The sequence below is a fragment of the Setaria viridis genome, chromosome 3, assembly GCF_005286985.2.
Source record: "Setaria viridis chromosome 3, Setaria_viridis_v4.0, whole genome shotgun sequence".
NCBI classification, from domain to species: domain Eukaryota; kingdom Viridiplantae; phylum Streptophyta; class Magnoliopsida; order Poales; family Poaceae; genus Setaria; species Setaria viridis.
The window spans coordinates 34,858,417-34,881,418 of NC_048265.2; the positions used below are offsets into that span (position 1 = coordinate 34,858,417).

The 23,002-nt window shown below is 43.9% G+C and overlaps 1 protein-coding gene and 1 pseudogene across 3 annotated transcripts; both read right to left on the minus strand.

The window, feature by feature from the left end:
* Positions 1-375: 375 nt before the first annotated feature.
* Positions 376-15,636, minus strand: LOC117848812 (SAGA-associated factor 29 homolog A). Of its 3 annotated transcripts, none has more exons than XM_034730362.2 (9): positions 15,207-15,636; positions 11,940-12,033; positions 11,218-11,294; positions 11,024-11,130; positions 9,115-9,197; positions 2,699-2,758; positions 1,834-1,984; positions 1,389-1,402; positions 376-766 (listed from the first exon to the last, which is right to left on the minus strand). In XM_034730362.2, the coding sequence occupies exons 1-9, from the start codon at positions 15,352-15,354 to the stop codon at positions 664-666; spliced, it is 837 nt and encodes a 278-aa protein (XP_034586253.1). In that variant the 5' UTR covers positions 15,355-15,636; the 3' UTR covers positions 376-663. The 3 variants fall into 3 exon arrangements, with proteins under 3 accessions (XP_034586253.1, XP_034586254.1, XP_034586255.1); XM_034730363.2 differs by having other exon boundaries at positions 2,708-2,758; positions 15,207-15,635; XM_034730364.2 differs by lacking the exon at positions 15,207-15,636 and adding an exon at positions 13,019-15,172.
* Positions 15,637-16,351: 715 nt separating this feature from the next.
* Positions 16,352-20,738, minus strand: LOC117849261 (protein FAR1-RELATED SEQUENCE 5-like; annotated as a pseudogene).
* Positions 20,739-23,002: the final 2,264 nt, after the last annotated feature.

Genomic DNA, 23,002 nt, shown 5'->3' on the forward strand with positions numbered 1-23,002 from the left:
TAGCCTCGATTCTTGAATCCTAGACACATCTTTCCATGGAACATGTGCATTTTTTTTTTCAGACGGATTCGTTATGGAGCGAAAAAACTCTCATACACTCATTTCCATGCCACACTCAGTTATGACCACTTAATTAGACGGATAGTTACAGTCCAATTCTTAAGATTGCATACAAGAAAAGGAGCAGATTACAAGGACTCTGGCTACTGTTTCACAGCATTTCGCTCCACCTGTGGCATCCGAATCCGAGGGAATTATTTGGATTCCGTTCCAGGAAACTCAGCAGTTCAAAGTCGCAACTCATAAGATACCCTGCTCATGGTTTTTAAAAAAATGATTCTACATACCTGTTCGCAACCACTTCAGCAATATCAATTTGGTATAAGAGTTTGGAGGCAGACACATGCTTATTAGAAAGAAACACTGGATCCATTTCTATTTACAGGACAGGTGAGTTTGGGATTTTAACAACGGGACACATGGCAAGCGCAAATAAGTAGTTTTCACTCCCCATAAATTACAGGCGCTATAGTCTGCACCGACTCACGCAGCCAGCTGCAACTGAGATAAGATTACTGTATTGTCACACTCAGATGCACCTATTTTCTTGCGCTGTCTGTTACACTACACTGCAGGACGACGCATCGGAGATCCCGAGATCTTTCACTGCCGGTGGCCCTCCGGGAGGGCAACCACCCTATAGAATGGCACCGCTCTTTGCGGCAGAGACCCGTCCTCCTCATCATCATCAAACTCCAGAATATAACTGTCAAAAGAAAAGAAATGGTCACAGAATTGTTTCAGGCAAAGATGATATTATTGTTGCTTATTTAATATTAATCAAAAGGGTAAAATCAGAAGTTGAGTTGCAAACCTAAAACCTCTACATGAGCACACATATTTCATTTATTTCGTTTTAGGTATTGCTGTTTATGTTATACTGTCAGAGAAGTTCAGTGACATCTTAACGATAGTATGCAAGACAGAAGAGGATAAACTGGAAAATTTCTAAAGATTGGCTGCATGCATCCCTAAACAATATATATTTGAGAATGGAGTAACTAGACCTGATGATGTTCTTTGCAGAAATTATTTATAGAAAAATAAACTGGAAAATTGGTACTAGTTTTTTATGACCCTAGATGGAAATTTCAGCAAAATTTAACCACTCCAGACTCCGGTGATACTCTGCAATAAAAATCAGCTAGCCCTACTCCATATAGAATTGTTTGAATCAAATGCCATGACCACAAAATTTTGAGAGCAGACTGCAATTTCCAAAGGTACAGGCATTAACCAAACAGATGTAGAACCATATGAAACAGAACCAAGAACAAATGGTAAACATTGGATTAGGATGCGAGGTTTTAAATGGGCAGACAACTTACTCATCAGACTTCCTCTGGATTTGTTGCAGCGCAGTTTCACATCAACATGATGACAAAAAGACAAGAGCATTAATGACTAAGCAAGCCAACAAAAAAATAAATTAAGAATCCAGAGATGGATTCAACTAAATCAACAAATGCCCAGCAATTACTTGTGCAATAACCATGTTAACGGAACATGACTGTACAATGCATATAAGCAGATCAATTTATATACAGCAACATTTATGGCCGCTGTGTTTCATGGAACAATATTTCTTGCATAATACTCCCTCCGTTTCAAGATGTAGGTCGTTTTGACTTTTCTAAATACATGTGTTTTGCTATGTATCTAGACAAAACCTAGATACATATGTAGGCCAAAACCAGGGGCAATTGTGCAATGTTGAAAACATTATTATGACTCAAATTATCCATGGTGTTTATGTGCATTTTGAAATGTTACCTTACGATGGGAAGCTACAGTAGCTCTGTATAATGCTGTTGTGCCAGGATAAACCGCTAAGACTTGTCGACCATGCCCAAAATCTGGAGCACTGGAAGGATCCCCCTTCTTTGGAAATGGAATAATGCAAGACATAGGTAACTTGTACTTCCTGAAACGCGTTGAAAAAGGGCACCATCAGTTTGAGTCAAACCGTGTAAGGTCAATGAATACCCAAAGTTTGGTTAATTTCAAAATACCATTTGATTTACGCTGAACTTCATAAACATTGAAAAGGGCACCAACAATATTTTATTGATTTATTCAAACCTTTACCCAGAATTTTCTTAATTCCAAAATAACATTTGTTTAAAATAATTTAAAAAATGTACAGATGCGTGTCTATAAAAGATGTCCAGCATAAAAAATTGTATCCTGTAAAAATCAATGTCGCGGTTCTGTGAGATGTAGAGGAAAGATGCCAGCTGTCCGGAGATCCAATCGTTGGGGCTGGCTTGGTTGACATTGAAAACCATCGCACTAAAGCTTTTACCTCCAGATTTGGTAAAATGTCATTGGTCTACCCTCCAGGTTTGACATTAACCATATTACAAAATAGTTTAATGCTTCAATATCATTGCAATGCAAAACCAATGTCTAACTAAACCAATGGTTCCATTTATATAAAATAGGTGTTTTCATCAACATAAAGAAATAACAAATTTGATATAGTAGGTGATATTGAAGGCTTCCATGAGACAACTCAGAGTTCAAGGAATTGATCAATAACAACTCCAAGTTCAAACTTGATCACTCCAGAGATAATTTTATTAATTTCATATGCTACAAGGAAGTGCAAAAAGGAAAGATAGTTAGGAACTTAAACCTCTCGTACTTTTGGGTGCTCTCTTCGTCGTCACCTGGCTCCTCGTCAAGTACTTCATACCTGCACATCCATTAAGAGTAAATAAGTGATACTTTGTAACATAGTACAGGTTGATGGTCACATATAAGGTACAGGCACACTAATAACACAATGCTGCATGTGTCCAGCAGCAGCCTTCACATGCAATTTGCACTTTTGCAGAAACATGATATAAATTTCATTGAACTTCTACATGCCAAGCCAATAAGAGATTATCATTACCTCATCTCTAGATGTTTTTTTTAATCAAATGTCTCATCTCTAGATGATAAAAAATAGTTAGATTTCTTTTTTCTTTATTTACGTGGATTTTTTTTTTGTGCTGCATTCAGTGCTGGAGATGTCATCCCCATAACTCTCTTCGTTTTTGCAGGGCTCTTTTTAGCAAAACAATGGATAACTCAAAATTTTATATTTGTTCATTAATAATGCCTTACCTAACCAGGGATCTTGTAAGAAAGGTTCATGATATCATGTTATGGGCTTTAGATTGGTTGGAGAAGAGGAAGGGCGGGGCGGCCTTGTACTGAACACGTCAAGAGTGTTAGATGTATATGTACTGTTGGTGATTTACCTTTTCTATTAGGGGGTTTTCTGTATATTTTCCCCTTCTTGTACCTGTATATATATGGGCCTAGAGCCCCTGTTATGAATACAAGTGCTATTTCTAACATGGTATTAGAGCCGAACTAGGGTTAGATTTCTTCCCAATCTGCCTTAGGGTTCCTTTTTTTTTCCCCGCACGTTGCACTTGCGTGCTCTTCTTCTTCGTCAGCTCCGGCCGCCGCCCGTCTGGCTCTCCACCCGCCGGACTCGTTCTCGTCGGCCTCGTTGCCTGCTCTTCCCCCGCCTTCTCCGCTCGCGCCGCCCCGGCGCCCCGCCGGCTTCACCGCGCGCCGCCCCGGCGCCCGCCGGCCTCGCCGCCCGCGCCGCCCCGGCGGTCTCGCAGCCTGCCGCCCGCGCCGCCCCGGTGCCCCGCCGGCCTCGCCGCCCGCCGCCGCCCGCCGCCTGCGCTGCCCCGGCGGATTCGTCGTTTCCGCCGCCCGCGCCGCCCCGGCGCCCCGCCGGCCTCGCCTTTCGCCGCCCCGCCGGCCTCGCCGCCCGGCGGATTTGACGCCCGCGCCGTCCCGCTGCTTGCGTCGCCGCCTGTGCTGTGCGGTGCGCGACCGGATAGGACTCCTGAAGGAGTTTGGTCCTTAAAAAAAAAAATCTCTGCGCCGCTGCTTTGTATTGTGCACGTGCGTTTTAGGAGAAAAAAAAGAAAAAAAAAACTTGCGCTGCTTTTCTTCTGCGCTCTCGCCGTCGCCCGCCGTTGTTTTACTTGCGCTCTCGCCGTCGCCATGGCTCCTTCGGCTCCTTCGTCTGGTGGTGTCCCAGTGTTACGTTGCCCGGTCCTATTCAATGGCAACAACTATCGCGATTGGGTTCCTCATCTACGGATTCATATGCGTGGTCTTCGTCTTTGGGAGTTTCTTACTGGCGAGTTGCCTTGTCCACCTCGTCCTACTGCTCCTACATACCCGGTGCTTCCTGCGAAGCCAGTGATTCCAGAGAAGGCTACGGCTGAAGAGATGGATCGGTTGCTTGCTACTCATGATACAGATGTGGCGAAGCTCCTTGCAGATTATGATGATGGCCTTGCATCCTATGAGTCTCAATTTACTGCATACCGGACATGGGTTGATGAGGATGCTCGAGCTGCTTCTATTCTCGTTGCTAGCATTGATGACAGGGTTTCGGCTGATATTATTGAGCTTGATTTTGCACATCAGATGTGGGCTTTTCTTCGCACACGTTATGAGCCTACTGGTCAATCTACTTTTCTTGCAGCCATTCGTCAGGAGCAGCTCGTTCGACAGGGTGATGGTACCGTTGATGATTTCTATGGTCAGATTTCTACTATTTGGCGCCAGCTCGACACTCTTAGTCCTCCGTTGTCTCCTAGCACCTGCCAGTCCTGCCTGGGTCAGCAGCAGGCTCTTGAGCTTCGTCGCACCTACGACTTCTTGACACGTCTTCGGGATGAGTTTGAGCCCCTTCGTGCACAGCTGCTTGCTCGACATCCCTGTGTCTCCCTGATGGAGGCTCTTGCTGCTGTTCGTAATGAGGAGACTCGCCTTCTTACTGTTGGATTGATGCGATATTCTTCCGTTTTGGCTGTCAGCTCCTCTACTCGTCCTGCGGTGCCTTCTTCCGAGAGTCGAGGGGGTGGTCTTAAATGTGATTGGTGTGGCAAGGATAATCATGTGGAGGCCTTTTGTTACAGGAAGAAGAAGGCTCAGTCTCGTGAGGGTCAGTCTCGCGGTGGTGGACGTTCTTCACAGGGTCCTAGTGCTCCTGCTGGTTCTGCTCGTTCTTCGCTGGGTGCTAGTGCTACTGGTGGTTCTGGTTCTGGCAGTCCTCAGAGGAGTTCTGCTGGTTCTGAGACACAGGAGATCATCAGGTTGCTCAGTCGCCTTGTTACCTCTACGTCACCAGGCGCTGCAGGTTCTGTGACTCAGCCCTCTGCACCTATAGGTTCTGCTGCTGCTTCGCAGTCTTCCGCTTTGGGATCACCTTCCACGTCTACTCCAGGTATTTGTCCATGGATTCTTGATTCTGGTGCTTCGTTTCATATGACTCCTGATTGCACCTTTCTTCCATACGGTCTCCACCTGGTTCTCCTACTGTTCATACAGCCGATGGTTCTTCTCTTCCTGTTGTCGGACATGGCACTCTCCTATCTGACTCTTTTCATGTCCCTAATGTTTCTTATGTTCCCGATCTGACCATGCAGCTCATGTCCGCTGGCCAGCTCACTGATCATAACTGTCGTGTCATTCTTGATCCTGATTTTTGTTATGTTCAGGATCGTCGCACGGGTCAGCTGGTTGGTACTGGCCCTCGTCGTCGTGATTCTCAGCATCTTTGGGAGCTTGACTGGCTTCGTCTTCCTTCCACTGCGCCCGTCAGTCTAGTTGGCTCCGCTTTGGCTGCTTCGTCGACCGCATCTTTTGATCAGTGGCATCATCGCTTGGGTCATCTATGTGGCTCCCGTCTATCTAGTTTGATTCGTCGTGGTCTTCTAGGTTCTGTTTCAGGTCATGAGTCCTTAGCTCAGTGTCAGGGTTGTCGGTTGGGCAAGCAAATTCAGCTTCCCTATCATTCTAGTGAGTCTGTGTCACAGCGTCCTTTTGATCTTGTTCATTCGGATGTCTGGGGTCCTGCTCCCTTTGTTTCTAAAGGGGGCCATCGATACTATATTATATTCATAGATGATTTTTCTCGTCATACATGGATTTATTTTATGAAACACCGTACCGAGGCCTTATCCATCTACAAGTCTTTTACTTCTATGATCCGCACTCATTTTGACACTTCTATCCGTGTCTTTCGTGCTGACTCTGCTGGCGAGTACCTTTCCGTAACTCTTCGTCAGGTTCTCTCTGAGCAGGGCACTCTTGCTCAGTTTTCTTGTCCTGGCGCCCATGCTCAGAATGGTGTGGCCGAACGCAAGCATCGTCATCTCCTTGAGACTGCTCGTGCTCTTCTGCTTGCTTCTTCTGTTCCGCCTCACTTTTGGGCTGAGGCTGTGTCTACAGCCACTTACTTGACTAACATTCAACCTTCTTCTGCGCTTCATGGTGAGATTCCTTTTGAGCGTCTTCTAAATAAGGTGCCTGACTACTCTAGTCTTCGTCTTTTTGGCTGTGTGTGCTATGTGCTTCTTGCACCTCGTGAGCGCACGAAGCTGACTGCTCAATCTGTCGAGTGTGTTTTTCTCGGCTATAGTTCTGAGCATAAGGGATATCGTTGTTGGGACCCAGTTGGGCGTAGGATGCGGATTTCTCGGGATGTTATTTTTGATGAATCTCGTCCTTTCTATCCTCGTCCTTCTTCTGATGTTTCCCCGGCGTCTTTGGTCGATCCCCTCTCCTTCGTAATATTACCTGATACTTCTATTGCTATCACCCCTTTATCACGTCCTCAGGTGGTCCCCCCTGTAGTCTCCTCGCCTACTCATCGTGCTGATGTACTTCCCCCGGAATCTACTTCTCTGGAATGTCCTACTGATTTTTCTGTGAAGCCACCGGTGACACATGTCTATACTCGTAGAGTTCGGACTTCTGATGTGCCATCTTCTTCTGATGTGCCATCTTCTATTGTGCCCTCTTCGTCTGATATGCCTTCTTCTCCTACTGAGGCTTCTTTTTCAGAGGATTCATCTCCTGAGCCACTTCTGCGTCGTAGTCATCGTCTTCGTAGGCGTCCTGATTGTTATTCTCCCTCTGCTTATGCTACCACTATTCTTTCGGAGCCGTCCTCTTATCGTGATGCTCTTCCTCATCCGGAATGGCAACACGCTATGGCTGAGGAGATTGCCGCTCTTGAGCGCACTCACACGTGGGACCTTGTTTCTCGTCCTGCCAATGTGCGCCCTATTACATGCAAGTGGGTGTATAAGGTCAAGACTCGCTCTGATGGCTCTCTTGAGCGCTATGAAGCTCGTCTTGTTGCTCGTGGTTTTCAGCAGGAGCATGGTCGTGACTATGATGAGACTTTTGCTCCAGTTGCTCACATGACCACTGTTCGCACCCTTCTTGTTGTGGCCTCTGTTCGTGGGTGGTCCATCTCTCAGCTTGATGTCAAGAATGCCTTTCTTAATGGTGAGCTGCGTGAGGAGGTCTATATGCAGCCGCCGCCTGGGTATTCTGTTCCTGAGGGTATGGTTTGTCGTCTTCGTCGCTCACTTTATGGGCTAAAACAAGCTCCTCGTGCTTGGTTTCAGCGCTTTGCCTCCGTGGTCACTGCTGCTGGGTTTTCTGCCAGTGTGCATGATCCTGCCCTGTTTGTACATACTTCACCTTGAGGTCGGACTCTTCTCCTTCTTTATGTTGTTGATATGATCATTACTGGAGATGATTCTCAGTATATTGCCTTTGTCAAGGCCCGTCTCAGTGAGACGTTTCTTATGTCTGATCTTCGTCCTCTTAGTTTCTTTCTTGGGATTGAGGTTTCTTCTATGCCCGAAGGCTTCTATCTGTCTCAAGAAAAGTATATTCAGGACCTTCTTGATCGGGCTTCTCTTACTGATCATCGGACTGTTGAGACTCCCATGGAACTTAATGTTCATCTTCGCGCCACTGATGGTGAGCCCCTTGAGGATCCCACTCGTTATCGTCATATTGTTGGGAGTCTCGTTTATCTTGGTGTTACTCGTCCTGATATCTCTCATGCTGTGCATATTCTGAGTCAGTTTGTTTCAGCTCCTTCTCATCTTCATTATAGCCATCTTCTTCGAGTCTTACGTTATCTTCGTGGGACCATTTCACGCCGTCTATTCTTTCCACGCTCTAGTTCCTTACATCTCACGGCTTATTGTGATGCTACATGGGCTAGTGATCCTTCTGATCGTCGGTCTCTTTCTGCATATTGTGTTTTTCTTGGTGGTTCCCTTATTGCTTGGAAGACTAAGAAGCAGGTAGCAGTTTCTCGTTCGAGTGCTGAGGCTGAGTTGCGTGCTATGGCGTTTGTGACGGCAGAGGTGACTTGGTTACGGTGGTTGCTTGAGGATTTTGGTGTTTCCGTTTCTGTGCCGACTCCTCTTTTGTCTGACAGTACCGGAGCTATCAGTATTGCTCGCGATCCAGTGAAGCATGAGCTTACTAAGCATATTGGTGTGGATGTTTCTTATACACGTTCACAGGTTCAGGATGGGGTTATTGCTCTTCAGTATGTGCCTTCCGAATTGCAGCTGGCTGATTTCTTTACCAAGGCCCAGACTCGTATTCAGCATAGATTTTTCCTCTCCAAACTCAGTGTTCTTGACCCACCATGAGTTTGAGGGGGGGTGTTAGATGTATATGTACCGTTGGTGATTTACCTTTTCTATTAGGGGGTTTTCTGTATATTTTCCCCTTCTTGTACCTGTATATATATGGGCCTAGAGCCCCTGTTATGAATACAAGTGCTATTCCTAACAAAGAGAGCAACAGCCAGTTGGTAAAGGGAGATCCCTTCTATCTGCTTGCCTTCCAAAGGGTCTATTTATACAGGAGACTCAACTTGACGGCTAAGGTACTTGTATTGTAATCATGATCTTTCCTAATTTACATGAGATGGACTTCCTAAAAATGACTTAACTTGATGGGAAAGCGGCAGCGACATCCCCACCTGGCGCTACATAAATAGTACTGTACAAGCGGGTGACCAGCACCCGCGCACAGTACCATCTGGGCCACAACACATCACAACTCCAGTTTTAAGTAACAGTCCAGGCAATAGTTTGTTATTAACACTACCTCCATTCAACAGGTTAATTTTTCCTCCAGACTAAACTTTTATATCACAAACAAATGCTTGCACTACAAATGGAAAGTTATAAAATAGATGCATACTCTTTTGTTTCCTTATCGAAATGTATGACCTTCACCACAAACCACTCATCTTTTTCATCATCTGACTTCACCCTAGCTGCAACCTGAAATGACACAGCATGAATGTTACTACTAAATAATTAAATGAACATACATAAATCATGCATGTGCCCAACAAGGGGGAAGAGCAAAGCTATGCACAAGCAATGGCATTGATAGAGTGCAAAAACTGAGTTACCAAACTCGGTCATCGTCCTAAGTTATGGTATTTATAACTAGTTTCAACTTTTATGACTGATGTGTAGTCTGATTGATTGTATAAATGTCAATTGAATTATGAGGAGAATTTATAACAGAATAATATACATAACAAACTTTAATATCTGTGGACATTGATGCACCTAACAATAAGTTTGCTTTACTATTTAACAAGTTTACAATTTATAATTATGTAAGTGAAATTGGACAGTTTTTTAGTTTCTTTAGAATCAATCTACTCTATTACCACGCTTTTAAGCATGAAGAAACATGCTAAAACTGAACATGCTTGCACTAGCATGTTTTATGACATAAATATCACAAAAAAATTCATAAGAACTGAACATTATCCACACTAGAAGGAATTAATGTTGAGTTGAATACTTGTATAAAAAAACAACAAAGCCTTATATAGTGAAGTATTTTTCTTATAGTATACTAACGACTTAGTTTCCTACAACACAAATTCTGTGTCCGCCAAGTTATTTAAGTCAGCATTCTAAACATATAATAATAATAATAATAATAATAATAATAATAATAAGTTTTTGTTTGAAAAATTGGATGTAATACAACAAAACTTGATTGATCGAAACATGGGTTTTGATCCATTAAAGATCTGATCGCAAAGATGGATTGCACTTGCAAATTTGTATGATCAATCTACTACTTGCTCATAACCAGAAATTTACGGAGCAGATTTAACATATTGCTTTTTTTTGTAAGATAAACTGAGCCTAGCAAACAGAGTTGCTAAAATTTGATCCAAGTCTAAGAATCATAGGGTTTGATAATTCTAGGAAAGCCATAAAAAATCTGTTTTATATTACCAATGAAGATCCCAGTAAAGGTCAGTGATTAAGAAACTGTTTCTAGAAAAGAAGAAAATACTTACAAGAATGGAATTTTTTTTAAAAAAAAAGTGAACCCATCCAGGTACCAGGAGCAAGACTGGTTACTTTTTCCTTGTATTTCAAAACTAACAAAAAGTTTATGAAACAATACTTGAAAGATATCAGAACAAGTAAGAGCACTCAAGTCCAATTTTAGGATCATATAAAAAAATAAGAGTCAAATAAGAACTACTCCCTTCATTTCAAATTGTAGGTCGTTTTAGCTTTTCTAGGTTCATAGATATCATTATGCATCTAGACATACACTATATATAGGTGCATAGCAAACATTATGCATCTAGAAAAGCCAAAACAACCTACAATTTAGGACGGAGGGAGTATAAACAAGTTATAGCAGAAATAAATGAAAACTTATGCAGTTCGTTAAAAAGAAAAGGAAAGTCAAGCATTTACGTGTAAGCCAATTGGAAGGATTGATGGATCTCCCATTTTCAAACCAACGACAAATCACATAATACCATGCTAATATATAAGTTTTGTGCACTTCAGAAGTCCAAAATTCTGCCATTCTAACAATATCCAAATTCAAACACCTGAACAGCCTGGTTGCCATCACTGATGTTTTGAGGGAGGACAGCTGCAAAATTGGTATCTTTAACAAAGTGCAGAAAGTCCTATAATACTAGTTCAGGATACAGGAAAGTTCCTGTCTTTTCTTACATGGAAGGTAGAAGCTTTGCCATTAATGCACCATGCACTGATGAATATATGAAATACAAGGACTAACTGAGGTTTCTAAATACAGCTGAAGTTGAGACCTGCTCTCCTTTCAGGTTTGCAGCCTGGTCAAGTTGGTTCCTCACAGCAGAAAATCGTGCAGTATCTGTATCAGACTTGATCCTCTTCTTTTTCTGATCACCAACTTCTGCAATGTAGAAAGAAAATATGGTACTGCATTTTCTGAACTAAAAACCATGATCTTAGCTTGCAAAATCTTACTTCTAATACTCACCCATCTTTTTCCTTTGTGCAGTTGAAGCTCCAGATTGCAACAAGCCATCTAATAATCCAATCAAAGCAGTTGAGGCACTGCAAGAAGACATCATTGTGAAATTTTTCCACTGCTGCACTTCGCATTCTTCGAATAATTAAAATTTGCATGCAGCAATAGCAAAAATAAAAACACAGAGAGTGACAGTCCAATGTGTGGAGCTATATGAGTCTTCCAGACATTCAAACAAAATGTTAGACTTACTGCGTTGAAATAATTACTTTGGTCAAATCTTTTTTTTTATAAAACTATACAGCGAGGGAGACCCCCACTGTGGTAAGATATATTAAAAATAAAGGAAAAATACTGTACACGGACAAGAGTCCAAAGGGCACCATAGCGCCCAAAAAGAAAAAGCCATCAGGAAGGCCTCTAAGAAAGCTAAGAGCTAGGGCTAAGTCTGTACATTGTTGACCCAGTTAAGAAAGGTCTGTTTTTTGTTATCCTTGATTCTGTGAGCTTAGCCTCATCTATAAAATTGGACATCCAGTCTTGGACTGCTTGTCTTTTTCCTTCAAAGATGAGATTATTCCTTTGCTTCCAAATGTGCCAAGTGGCTATTATGAATACCTTGCTGATTATTCCTTTGCTTCCAAATAGTTTGAAAGACAAAAAAATCCTTGCTGATTTATCATAATATTAGTCCATCCAGACAACAAGAGGCTAGCCCATCATAATTTTACCTGATTTCACTCTCAGAGAGCTCCTTCGCACGTGCATATAAACCACGGAGCTTAAGCAAAAATGAATCAACTGCTTTATCAACCGTCTCTGGAGCTATAAAACAAAGCAAAGTTGAGCAATGTTAATGTTTGTCCTTACAAATAGTATAACAGCTTGTAAGTGATACTAACCAGTAGCCACATCAACTAGTAATGAAAAGGAATAGGCCAAGAAAACAGAAACTAATATGTTTCACTGCTGTACAAATGACAAATAACTTTGCTATAGTTTTGATAACCAGCTGAAATCTTATATTTGGATTACACTAGTTTAGCTGCACAGTTAAAAACGAGTTCTGTAGACAACCAGTTTGAAGCATTGTTATAGCTTTGGCCCGACAATACCAGCTTTTACTGGAATCATATGTATTTGGATCAGTATGGTTTAACAGGACTTCTATCATGGTTTGCAGGCCAACAGAGTAGACCTCACAAGGCACGGCACACACAAAGCTCCAACCAAATGCAAGTTCTTTCAAAACTTACCTTTGCTGTTATGCAATATATACAACGATCTAATGACAGACAAGAACTGTGGTGTTCCAATTTATTCCATATGCAAATGTCATTTCTCTGAACTTTCTACGACTAATCCAACCAACATAATGGTGTTCCCAACCGAAATGTTTACATGACAACTATTAATTGAACCAAAGTAAAAGACCATTTGAACTATGAGGTTAATGTTTCACATCAACATTGTGTTCTGACTATCAACATATCCAGCCATCATAAAAGTAGCAAATTTTGAACTCAACAAGCTCAGGCAAATACAAGCATTTCATCAAGATTCTGCAAAATAAAAAAGATCCAACAACCTCTAGTACAGATAATGATCTTCATGTGTGAACCCAAAAAAACTCGGGGAATCTTTTGGCGGGTAAAAAAGGTAATTCGTAATACGCTAAACAGACCTACAGGAATAAAGAAACCAAATAGGTGGCTTTTCCCTCTGCTCCAATTTAGTTCAGATTCTAATCATCTGGCAAAATAGAACGGAAACATGGATAGGTTAAGTGTAGGGTTCAGAGCTCTCTTACAGGAACAAATCTTCCTGTGCATGTTGTTGATCTCCATGATGACAATCTCCTGCTCTTTCTGCAGCTGATCCAGATCGCTGAACTTCTCTAGCAGAACCCCCAGTTCCCCTCCCCCTGCCGGCGGCATCTCCTCCTATTCTCCTTTGACTAAGAACTTAACCAGAACTCAATAGGAAAGCTGGGGCAGATCCACTGGTACAGCTTTGGGAACTCTATGGGAGATGGTGGTTGGTTTTCTGGGTAGTGGTTTTTAGGTGCACACTTTAAACAAGGTTATTTAGATGTGAATAAATGAATAGTACGTTTCCAGATGGCAGGATCAGGTGCGGCCAGGTTTCCATTGTTGGTTATAGGAGCAACGCATCAATTTATAGAAGATCAATTATGCTTTGCAGTACCAATATTTTAGTTTAACAACTTACCATTATAATCGTTCTTGGATACTAGAGGATTAAGTAAACTAACAGAATCAATGACTTCCTGTACTATTTATATTCCATTACAACAAAATTATTAGAATTTTTTAACAATAGGCGAAGGTATCATATGAAATTAGAAGCTTTCTCAAAACAATAGATCAGTATTTGCCAATTAAAAATCTTCACCTGCTGCACCACTAATAAGCAGGTAAGATCAAACTAAACAATGCCCAGATCTTTTCCATAGCAGCTTTTGCCACACGCCCACACCACACCACACCACACCACAAAAGTCTACAGACTTCAATCACAACCTATCCTAAGACGTAACGTAAATCAGAGGCCAGCATTAAAGTTATGCCCAGGCTTGACCTTCTAGCGCCAACAAACAACTGGAAACACACAACTTTGTTCTTTTCTTAAATGAATACCTATTGTTTTCAGAAAAGGTTCAAAGCACTTATTTTACATCAATTTAGTCACAGAACTACATATCAGGAAGACATGCTGAACATTTAAAGATAACTTCACAACCAGCATAAGTATCATTTGACATATATCACGACACATAGAACACCTGACCTTACTCAGTCACCACGCACATGCAACCACAAGTTCACTTTCTTTTTTGCAAGGAGCGACTACAAGTACTCAGAAGTGAAACTAGCAGGTCATGTGGCATAATAATCAGGCTCCTAATGCCTGGTTTGGAGGAAAGTAGACGGAAAAAAGATAACATAAAGAAAAACAGGAAGGTTCAAAAATATGGCATCACATTTTATATTCTCACACAACAGAAAGTATACACCCGCTTCAGCAGCATATCTCTCAGTGTTTGTTTGGTTCATCGCCTGTTATTGTAGTGTTTTCTACGATAAGGCCAAAGTTGAAGGTCACAAAATGGGCGTGAATTCAAGCTCACAAACCAGCAATGATTTTGAGCTAAAACAGGAAACAATTATTAACACCCCCACTTACCCCCACACGCAAAAAAAAAATAGTATGCATTGACCAACAATCCTTCTGTTACATATTGGGATTTCTTAGAAACTGCCAACATAGGATTATTAACTCTGTCTTTATCTGCCTTCCTTTCTCAATAAAGATAGTTGCCTGATTTAATTAACACAAAATGGGATGTTCTAATGATTCCTAATCCACCATTCATCACCCTCCAAAAAAACATTCTGCCGACCTCCATGGCACATTAATTTAGTTCAATGGCAGGCGTGGATAAAGACTAGCATCTCCTTCATTTTGCAATAGGAACCATTTGCATTTATGTTTTGACACATGGCTCGCACCTTGAATCGTGAGCCCAATCACACATGACATTTCAATTAACAAAAGGACAAAAATAAGAACTGGATGTCTAACACCTAAAGCCAAAAGACAAAAGACACACTTAGAGCTTTCTCCAGTGAGGACAGCCACCGTTACAGCCATGCACAAACCTACGATTTCAAACAACAAGCAGTAAAGAAGCTAAACACATGCCAGCACTCATAGATGCATACATTCCAGCGGGGAAAAAAAAAGCATTCCATCATTCCAGTGGACATTCCAGCAGCCAGATGCAGCACGAGCCGGAAATCCTTCTCAACCGCCCTAAACTGACAATAGAGCAAACCCATTCGCTCACAACTAATTAGCCTACGAATCCAAGCAGCGGACCAATCGACCAATGAGAAAGTCAGCGCCGAGAGGTGGAACAGGAAGCAATAAGTGGGGCGGTGGGTAGGAAGCAGCAGCTGAAGAGAGTATCTTACTTGCGAGGACCTTCTTGTGCATCTTATTGATCTCGGCCACCACTTCGTCCTGGTCCTTCTTCAGCTGGTCCAGCTCCTTGGCCTTCTCCAGCAGGCTGGCGATGTCCGCCCCGCCGCCGCCCCCGCCTCCCCCGACCGACGACGACATCCCCGGCCGCGCCTCCGCCCAATCCCGCTAAGGATCCAACTCGGGAGCGTGGGGGATCGATTCGAGTGGGCGCCGTGCAGCTCGGGGGTCCGGCGGACGCGTGCAGCTGCCGGCTGCGGCAGGCCGCAGGGGAGAGGGAGGAGAGAATCGGGGAGGGTGGTGCGTCTCTGCAGGGGGTGGTTAATGCGGGTGCGCGAAGCGGAAGCCGAAGCCGATGGTTGCCGGTTTCGGCATCCTTGGGCGGCAGACGGTCTAAACGCAGCTGCTCTGGGATGGGTCCGGGAGCGTCCGCAGGAGTTGGAAGCGTTTCAGCCGTTTGGGCAATTCGTTTTCGTGCCACGTGCTGGGAAGAATCGGTGCTTCCATATGAACACTCGGGGGTGAACGATGGAACTTCCATTTCAAACGCAGTTTATGTTTTTTTTTGGTAGATTTTCGGAAAAGTTGCTTTCGACAATGTATAAACAGGTGGTAACAATTTGAAAATGATTATAATTGATGGCGCACGAGAAATGTAAATGTGCATTTCTACCATGTTTAGCTGGTGATGTTGATTTTTTATAAGGTATGTTTTATATATTTATATTAAAGCACAATTAAAATCATTCCTAAAAAAATTGTAGGATTTAAGGTAGTTCAAATCAGACACGTACAACACAAACAACGCCACGTAGTGCCTAACAGTAACACGTGTTGAGATGGAGGATAAGTGGTAACACGCGTCGAGATAAAAAGGACACGCTTATACGCACTCTATGTGTCGTAGGACAGAAAAAGGATCTCTTGCAACATAGAGCAAAGGTTGAAGTGGGCATAAAACTTTGAGGTGGTGTTTGGATATAGGAAAATGGGAAATGTGATAGAGCTTTTTCCTTTGTTTGGTTGAAAGGCTTGGATAAGAGGGTAATTTTAGGTGTGGGCAAGTGGTAGAGGCAGAGTTACACATAAGGAATTTTCCTTCATCTTCCATCTCCATTCATTCTTCTACTTTTTCTTCTTATTTTCCTTTCTTCTCCTCGTCTTTCTCCTTTGTTTCCAATGGAGTCGCTGAGTGGGGTAGGATATTAGTTAGGGACTTATGAAATTACGATTTTGCAATGTTTTCCCTCATCAGCTCTGTATTTATTTTTTGAAGAGTATTATAGTCCTTGAAAGTTACTTCCCTATCTTGGATATCATGGGCGTTGGAGATAGGCAACATATCAGGTACAAACCAACCAACCCGTGGAAACTTGGAAACTAACAATCAGGGACACACGATGCGAATCCAACGGATGGGGCGAGAGGTGGGCTGATTTTGCGATTAAGCCCCCCACCTCCCGGATTTTTTTTCAGAAAAACTCCCTAACGGCGTCCCGGTCGCCCCCACCCTCCGCGATTTTGCGCCGCATCCTCCGTCACCCCAGCCCTCCGCCGCACCTTGCCCTCCGACGCCTGAGACCTCCGCCGCCCCTTGCCCGCCGCCGCGCCTTGCGCTCCGCCGCCCCTTGCGCTCCGCCGCCGCCCCTTGCCCGCCGTCACCCCTTGCGCTCGGCCGCCCCTTGCCCGCCGCCGCCCCTTGCCCTCCGGTGCCTGAGACCTCCGCCGCCCCTTGCGCTCCGCCGCCTGAGACCTCCGCCGCCCCTTGCCCGCCGCCAGCCTGCTGAGGGCGGCGCCGCCCCTTGCCCTCCGCTGGCTTGCTGAGGGCGCCGCAGCCCCTTGCCCTCTGCTGCCTGGTGAGGTCTCCTCCACCCCTGGTGTTCTGTAAACATGATTCAAATTGTTCCATTCTGAAATGGTGATTGAAAATTGGTCAGTGAACTGTCAAACGTTGAGGATAAATAAAGCAAAACACCTGGTGGTCTCAATGCAGGTTGTCATTTTTATCGTGACAAACGTACGGTTTCGGTGTGATTTTACAGTTAATGGATCAGAAGACTTGTGTTTTTCCTGCTGTGTTCTGAACTGTTTCCATATACATCCTCTGCTTTACATTGAAATCAGGAAATGGAATGATCCCTCTAGAGGACATCAGTCATTAATGTATCCAAAGCATAACTTATGTTTTCATAGCTGGTATTCTCTTATATGTTTATATACAAGGCAACATATCAAATTGTGTAAGCATGATTCAAATTGTTCCATTCTGGAATGGTGACTGAAAATTGGTCAGGTTTGTCTCCATTGACTGCCATGCTGTTGCAAGGTGCATTGGCGAGAGCACACTGGCAAGAGCAAGGTTGCATTGTTCTGAAGATGTGCCATCCTGAGGTGCATTGGCGAGAGCAAGGTTGCATTGTTCTGAAGATGTGCCCATCCTGAGGTGCATTGGCGAGAGCAAGGTTGCATTGTTCTGAAGATGTGTATTGGCGAGAGCAACTAAACAGGAGGATTGCTTCATTCTCAAGATGTGTGCTGTCATGAGATGCATGGAAGCATGTGTGCTGTAAATCGGGTTGTGCCTCATGTTCTGTAAACCTTGCAGGTGGTAGCAAGTTGGGCAAGTTGTGATTGTATAGGACACATCAAAGACTATAGAAATTGTATAGATGGCAAATTGTATTCTAATTTGTGCTATCACTGGAATGAACAGAAATTTGCACAAATTGTACTCTAGTTTCTCAATTTGGTCTCTATTGGAATATATAATATTGTTAAGTATGATATATCTGTTCTGAGAGCATTCAATCTGGTGTATATAATATTGTTAAGTGCTCTTTCCTCAGTATTGTTGTACCATCTTTTACCATTATGCTGGTCAAGCAATTTTTCATTGATTTGATAATTCTTTAAAAACCTGACATACGATACAGCTGATTTGGGCCATTTCTCTGCCAAATCAATACAGGTTAACCCCTTCCCTCTCTCTGTTCATTATCTGACACAATCAGTTTCACCACTCTTTTTTCTCCTTCGTTTTTGGGTTCCAGATAGCAGCTGAATGATGTCACTAGTACATTGTAGAATCACAAGCAAGTACATAGGATAATTTAACACTTTAAATTGGCACCTAAATGATGTCACTAGTAAACAAAGTGATTACACGAACTTGAAATATCATCCAACAATATTGTTTGGGCACGTGCGTGCATCATGATCCCCTACTTGCTTACATTTTCCACACTTTCGTTTACTTTTACCCTTGCTTGCAGTCTTCATCTCCTTACTCTTCTTAATTCGTTTGCATCTCCCTTTCGACTTGATATCATTTGGTGGATGTATATCGACTTGATTTGGAATTTTACTACCAAGGAAAGATTCATACTCATCCTGTTTATTAACTCTCGTAGCAGGCGTGATCATTTGGAGAGGTTCCACTAGGTTGGATAAACTAGAAAATAAAAAATCCATCCCTTGTTTAGAGTTCTTGGCCATTTGGATAAGATCTTCAAACTGGTTGCGTGAATCTAAAATCTTTTTTCGCATTGACACCTCCAAAGGATCTTCAGGCTTTTCATCTAGCAGGTTACCTTCTTCATCAAAGAATAGACCCCTGTAAAATTGAATATCTGATCAGTACTATTGTACAAAACACCCATAGAAAAAATGATACAATACAAACCTTTTACATCTTTTCTCCCATCTCTTCATAATATAAATAGATGGTATCTCACTTTGCTTCTCAGCTCTAAGCACTTGTACGATATGACGACACGGGATTCCATAGGACTCATAAATTTACAGGAACACCTACCAAACATGTCTGACTTGTTGAACTGAACCAATCGCTCTTTTCCAGATATACTGCTGATGGTGATAATTTTTATATCTTCACACTCTGTAATGCCTTGAATAATGCAATGGTCTCTTGCAGCTACGATTTGTTCTTGAAATTTACTAAAAACTTCATGTGTATATATCACACTACATTGCTTCTCCATGGCCCATGGTGTCATCAATTTAGGAGTCCTGTGAAGACTTGCATTGTCGGCCTTTAACTCCTCTTGGCGCTGGCACTCCAAAGCTGTGTCAAACCTCAGCCAAAACTCAACAAAGGTCAATTTTCGATGAATGAAACGGTTAAAAAAAGAATTTGCACTCTCCGATCGTGACGTAGTCCTAAGGATTCCTGCTAGAGGTATATCCATAAAGTATGCCGGAATCCTTGATTGACGCATGGCAAACTTTGTGGAAAACCAATCATTTCCCATGAGTCCAAAATCAATTATGATAGAATTCCATTGTGACTCAAAATCATCTGCAGTCTCAGAGCCCCAAACACATGTGTGTAATCTATCCCAGAACTGTTCATCCTCTCTTATAGAGGGCCCAATCTTCTTAGGAACCTTTTCCATGATATGCCACATGCAAAGTCTGTGAGTTGTATTCGGTAGAATATTAGCAATAGCAGCCTTCATGCTCGCATCTTCATCTGTTATGATTAGATGAGGTGCTACTCCACGCATAGCCTTAAGAAAGGTGTTAAACAACCACTCATATGACTCGATCTTTTCATTTGCCAAGAATGCTGCCCCTAGGAACACACTTTGCAAGTGATGATTGACTCCAGTAAATGGCACAAAAATCATGTTATACTGGTTAGTGGTGTAGGTTGAATCTACACAAACCACATCGCCAAAAACACTATAGTTTTTCCTGCATAAGGCATCTGCCCAAAACACACGAACAAGTCGTCCTTGTTCATCCACCATAAAGTCATAAAAGAAGGCAGGATTTACTTCCTTCTTTCGCTCAAGTTGTGCCACAAACATTTGTGCATCTGCATCCTTGATTTTGCTCCTGAGGTCACGGTAATAGTTTTGCAAATCCCTTAGCGTGCACCCAACATTTTGAAACCCACCCTCACTGACATGGAGAAGTCTATATGCCTGTGAGGTGCCAATGCTAGCCTTATGACAATTGAACAAAGTACTCTTTGCCCTCTCACTAACATTACGGTTGGATCTTAGCAAATGCCTCTTATCTGGTGAGACAAAACCATGGCTGTGCTCCTCAACCATTGAAACTATCCGATACTTCTTGTCACTGCCGAGCTTGACAACAATATGTGCCTCACAACCACATCTGGTTTCCATCACATTATGCGTCTTTCTCTTTTTTCCGGAATCGTCAATAACATTTTTTACATTCTCCTTTGTATACCCTTCCCTTGAACAATAATACCGCTTGAATAATATTTCATCATTTTGCTTCTTATGCTGACCAACACGAACAGAGAAACTAGCTTCATGTGCATACGATTTATAAAATTTCTCCACATCTGTAAGTGTATCAAACATCATTCCAACCACAGGCTTCAAATGATCCATGGCGGCGGCCTCAAAACTTGTTCCTGTAAGTCCTGCGACGGCGGGATCAACGGCGACGGCTTCAGAGATGGCATCATTCCCTGTCCTAGGCGGCTGCAGCTCTTGTTGCCGTTGGCTGTCGCCGTTGTTCAGCATCGTCGCGCCGTCCGGATATGTTCTCTGGCAATCTGATTAACAAAAGTTGCAATCAAACAGGAAGGAAATTGGGCCACGAAAATGAAAACGAAAATCAAATGTCACGAAGAAGGAACTCACACACACGAGGAGAACAGTGTGCAGACGTATAATTGGTGTGCTGCGGTAGAATTGGTGTGCAGACGTATAATATCAAATACGAGCTAGTAAAGCCCCATCACAACAGCATCAACCCGATCATTGCTTCATATCCAATCATGTGGCGATCCAGCTAGCTAGTTATTCCACGGAAGCACTCTGATTTCAGAGCTTGAGATCCTCCTCCGACGTAACACAGATTTCACAGCTTGAGATCCTCCTCCGATCTCCTAGCCTCCTAGGCCAGCCATGAACCCACTCTGCCAGGGGCTGGGGCTAGTCGCCGGCGCCGGACGAAGGGTACGTGATCGCTGGCAGCGGTCGCTCGTCGAAACAACCGCCTAGCGGCGCTCGCGAAGGGAACGAAGGCGTCGAGGAACAGGCCTGGCGCACGTACTGGCGGCAGAACCGGCACACGTCCTGGCGGCGGAAGAGATCTGGCGCACGCTTAGGGAGTTTTTCTGAAAAAAATCCGGGAGGTGGGGGGGCTTAATCACAAAATCAGCCCACCTCTCGCCCCATCCGTTGGATTCACATCGTGTGTCCCTAATTGTTAGTTTCCAAGTTTCCACGGGTTGGTTGGTTTGCACCTGATATGTTGCCTTGGAGATAAGGGGATACACTTGATGGGATCCCACATCCTCGGCAACCAACGGACGGTGAAGCAAGGCTTTGATTTGCTTGCCGACGAGTGACCATAGATGGTAGAGGATGGGAACTAATTGGATCTGAGGCAGGATCAGGTACATCCAGCTAATTGAGAGGATAATTCCCTGTTTGACATTAGAAAAGTTACTCATTCCTTTCCTGGTCCTTAAGAATTTTCCGTTCTCTATTGGACACCGGGTATAACTTTGGCTCCTTATACGACACTCTGTTACATTTTCCATCCGATCACTGTTAAATGCCATGTCAAAAGATAATTTTACCCCTCTGGAAGAATATGGGCCCCACCACAGCCATCCTTCTCCTTCCTCTCCTCCTCTTCTCTCCCACTGCCTACCACGCCGCCATGCCTCCCCAGCCGTGCGGGTTGGCCGCGCCACCCCGATCGCTGTAAGCGACCACGCATGCCGGCCGCACCTCCAGGACCGGCCGCGCCCTTCCCTGCCGGTTTATTCCGGCCGCAGTGGCCATTCCCACCCCTCCCCACGCGTGCGCGAGCGGGCTGCGGACGAGCTGGCGTCGATGCCGGAGCAGCGAAGGCGGAGGGCGGCGCGGCGGGGGAGGGAGTGGAGCTCGACGAGCACGCCCTCCTCCCCGCGCCGCCTCGGCCAGCCTCCACCGCACCACCACTAGTGCCCCGTCACCGTCCCCACTGCCGCCGCTCCCGCTCGGGTTCCCGCCGCGCCCGCGGGCAGCCACCGTTCGCCGACGGGAGATCGAGACGCCAGAGAGAAGGGTGGCTGTGGTGGGGCCCACTGGCGAGGGTGGCTGTGGTGGGGCCCACATTCTTCCATAGGGGCAAAATCATCTTTGCACAGGGCATTTAACGGCGATCGGATGGAAAATCTAACAGAGTGTCATATAAGGAACCAAAGTTATACCCGGTGTCAAATAGGGAACCGAAAAATTTTGAGGGCTCAGAAAAGAACAAGTAAATTTTCTAGTGTCAAATAGGGAATTGTCTAGTCTATTTCATTCAAGCTCACTATAGTTCCTTGTGAGTCAATGACACGACATCGGTGAGTGTTGGGGATAGATCCCCAGTACCCGCAAGGAATAAAGACAACGGACTCCTACTAGGATTACAGCCTTTGTAATCCTACTAGGACTCGTATCATGTAATCCTACTAGTACTCCTCCTTGTAACCAACTAGTAATCCTACCCCCTGAGTATACAAAGGAGGGCAGGGATACCTAGATCGGCAGCTCAAAACCATAATCAATATCCAACAATCATGCTACACAACACCCAAACGCAAGGCACAATATACAACAACCCAAACAGGACGTAGGGTATTACGCTATTCTGGCGGCGTGAACCTGTATAAATCCGTGTCTTGTGTCCTCGCTTTTATCTTCGAGTTTCAGGTCCGACGATCCCCCACCAACCAATCTACTACCTTGGGATACCCCTTGGTAGGTTGCCGGGTATAAAATACCGACATCTAGCGTGTCAGGTA

Excerpts from the sequence above, each read along its gene's own strand:
- LOC117848812 (XM_034730362.2), bottom strand. The coding sequence starts at position 15,354 with ATGTCGTCGTCGGTCGGGGGAGGCGGGGGCGGCGGCGGGGCGGACATC. Across the intron at positions 11,295-11,939 it reads CTCTCTGAGAGTGAAATCAG|TGCCTCAACTGCTTTGATTG; the intron begins GTAAAATTATGA and ends GTCTTCTTGCAG. Across the intron at positions 1,985-2,698 it reads AGCACCCAAAAGTACGAGAG|GAAGTACAAGTTACCTATGT; the intron begins GTTTAAGTTCCT and ends AACGCGTTTCAG.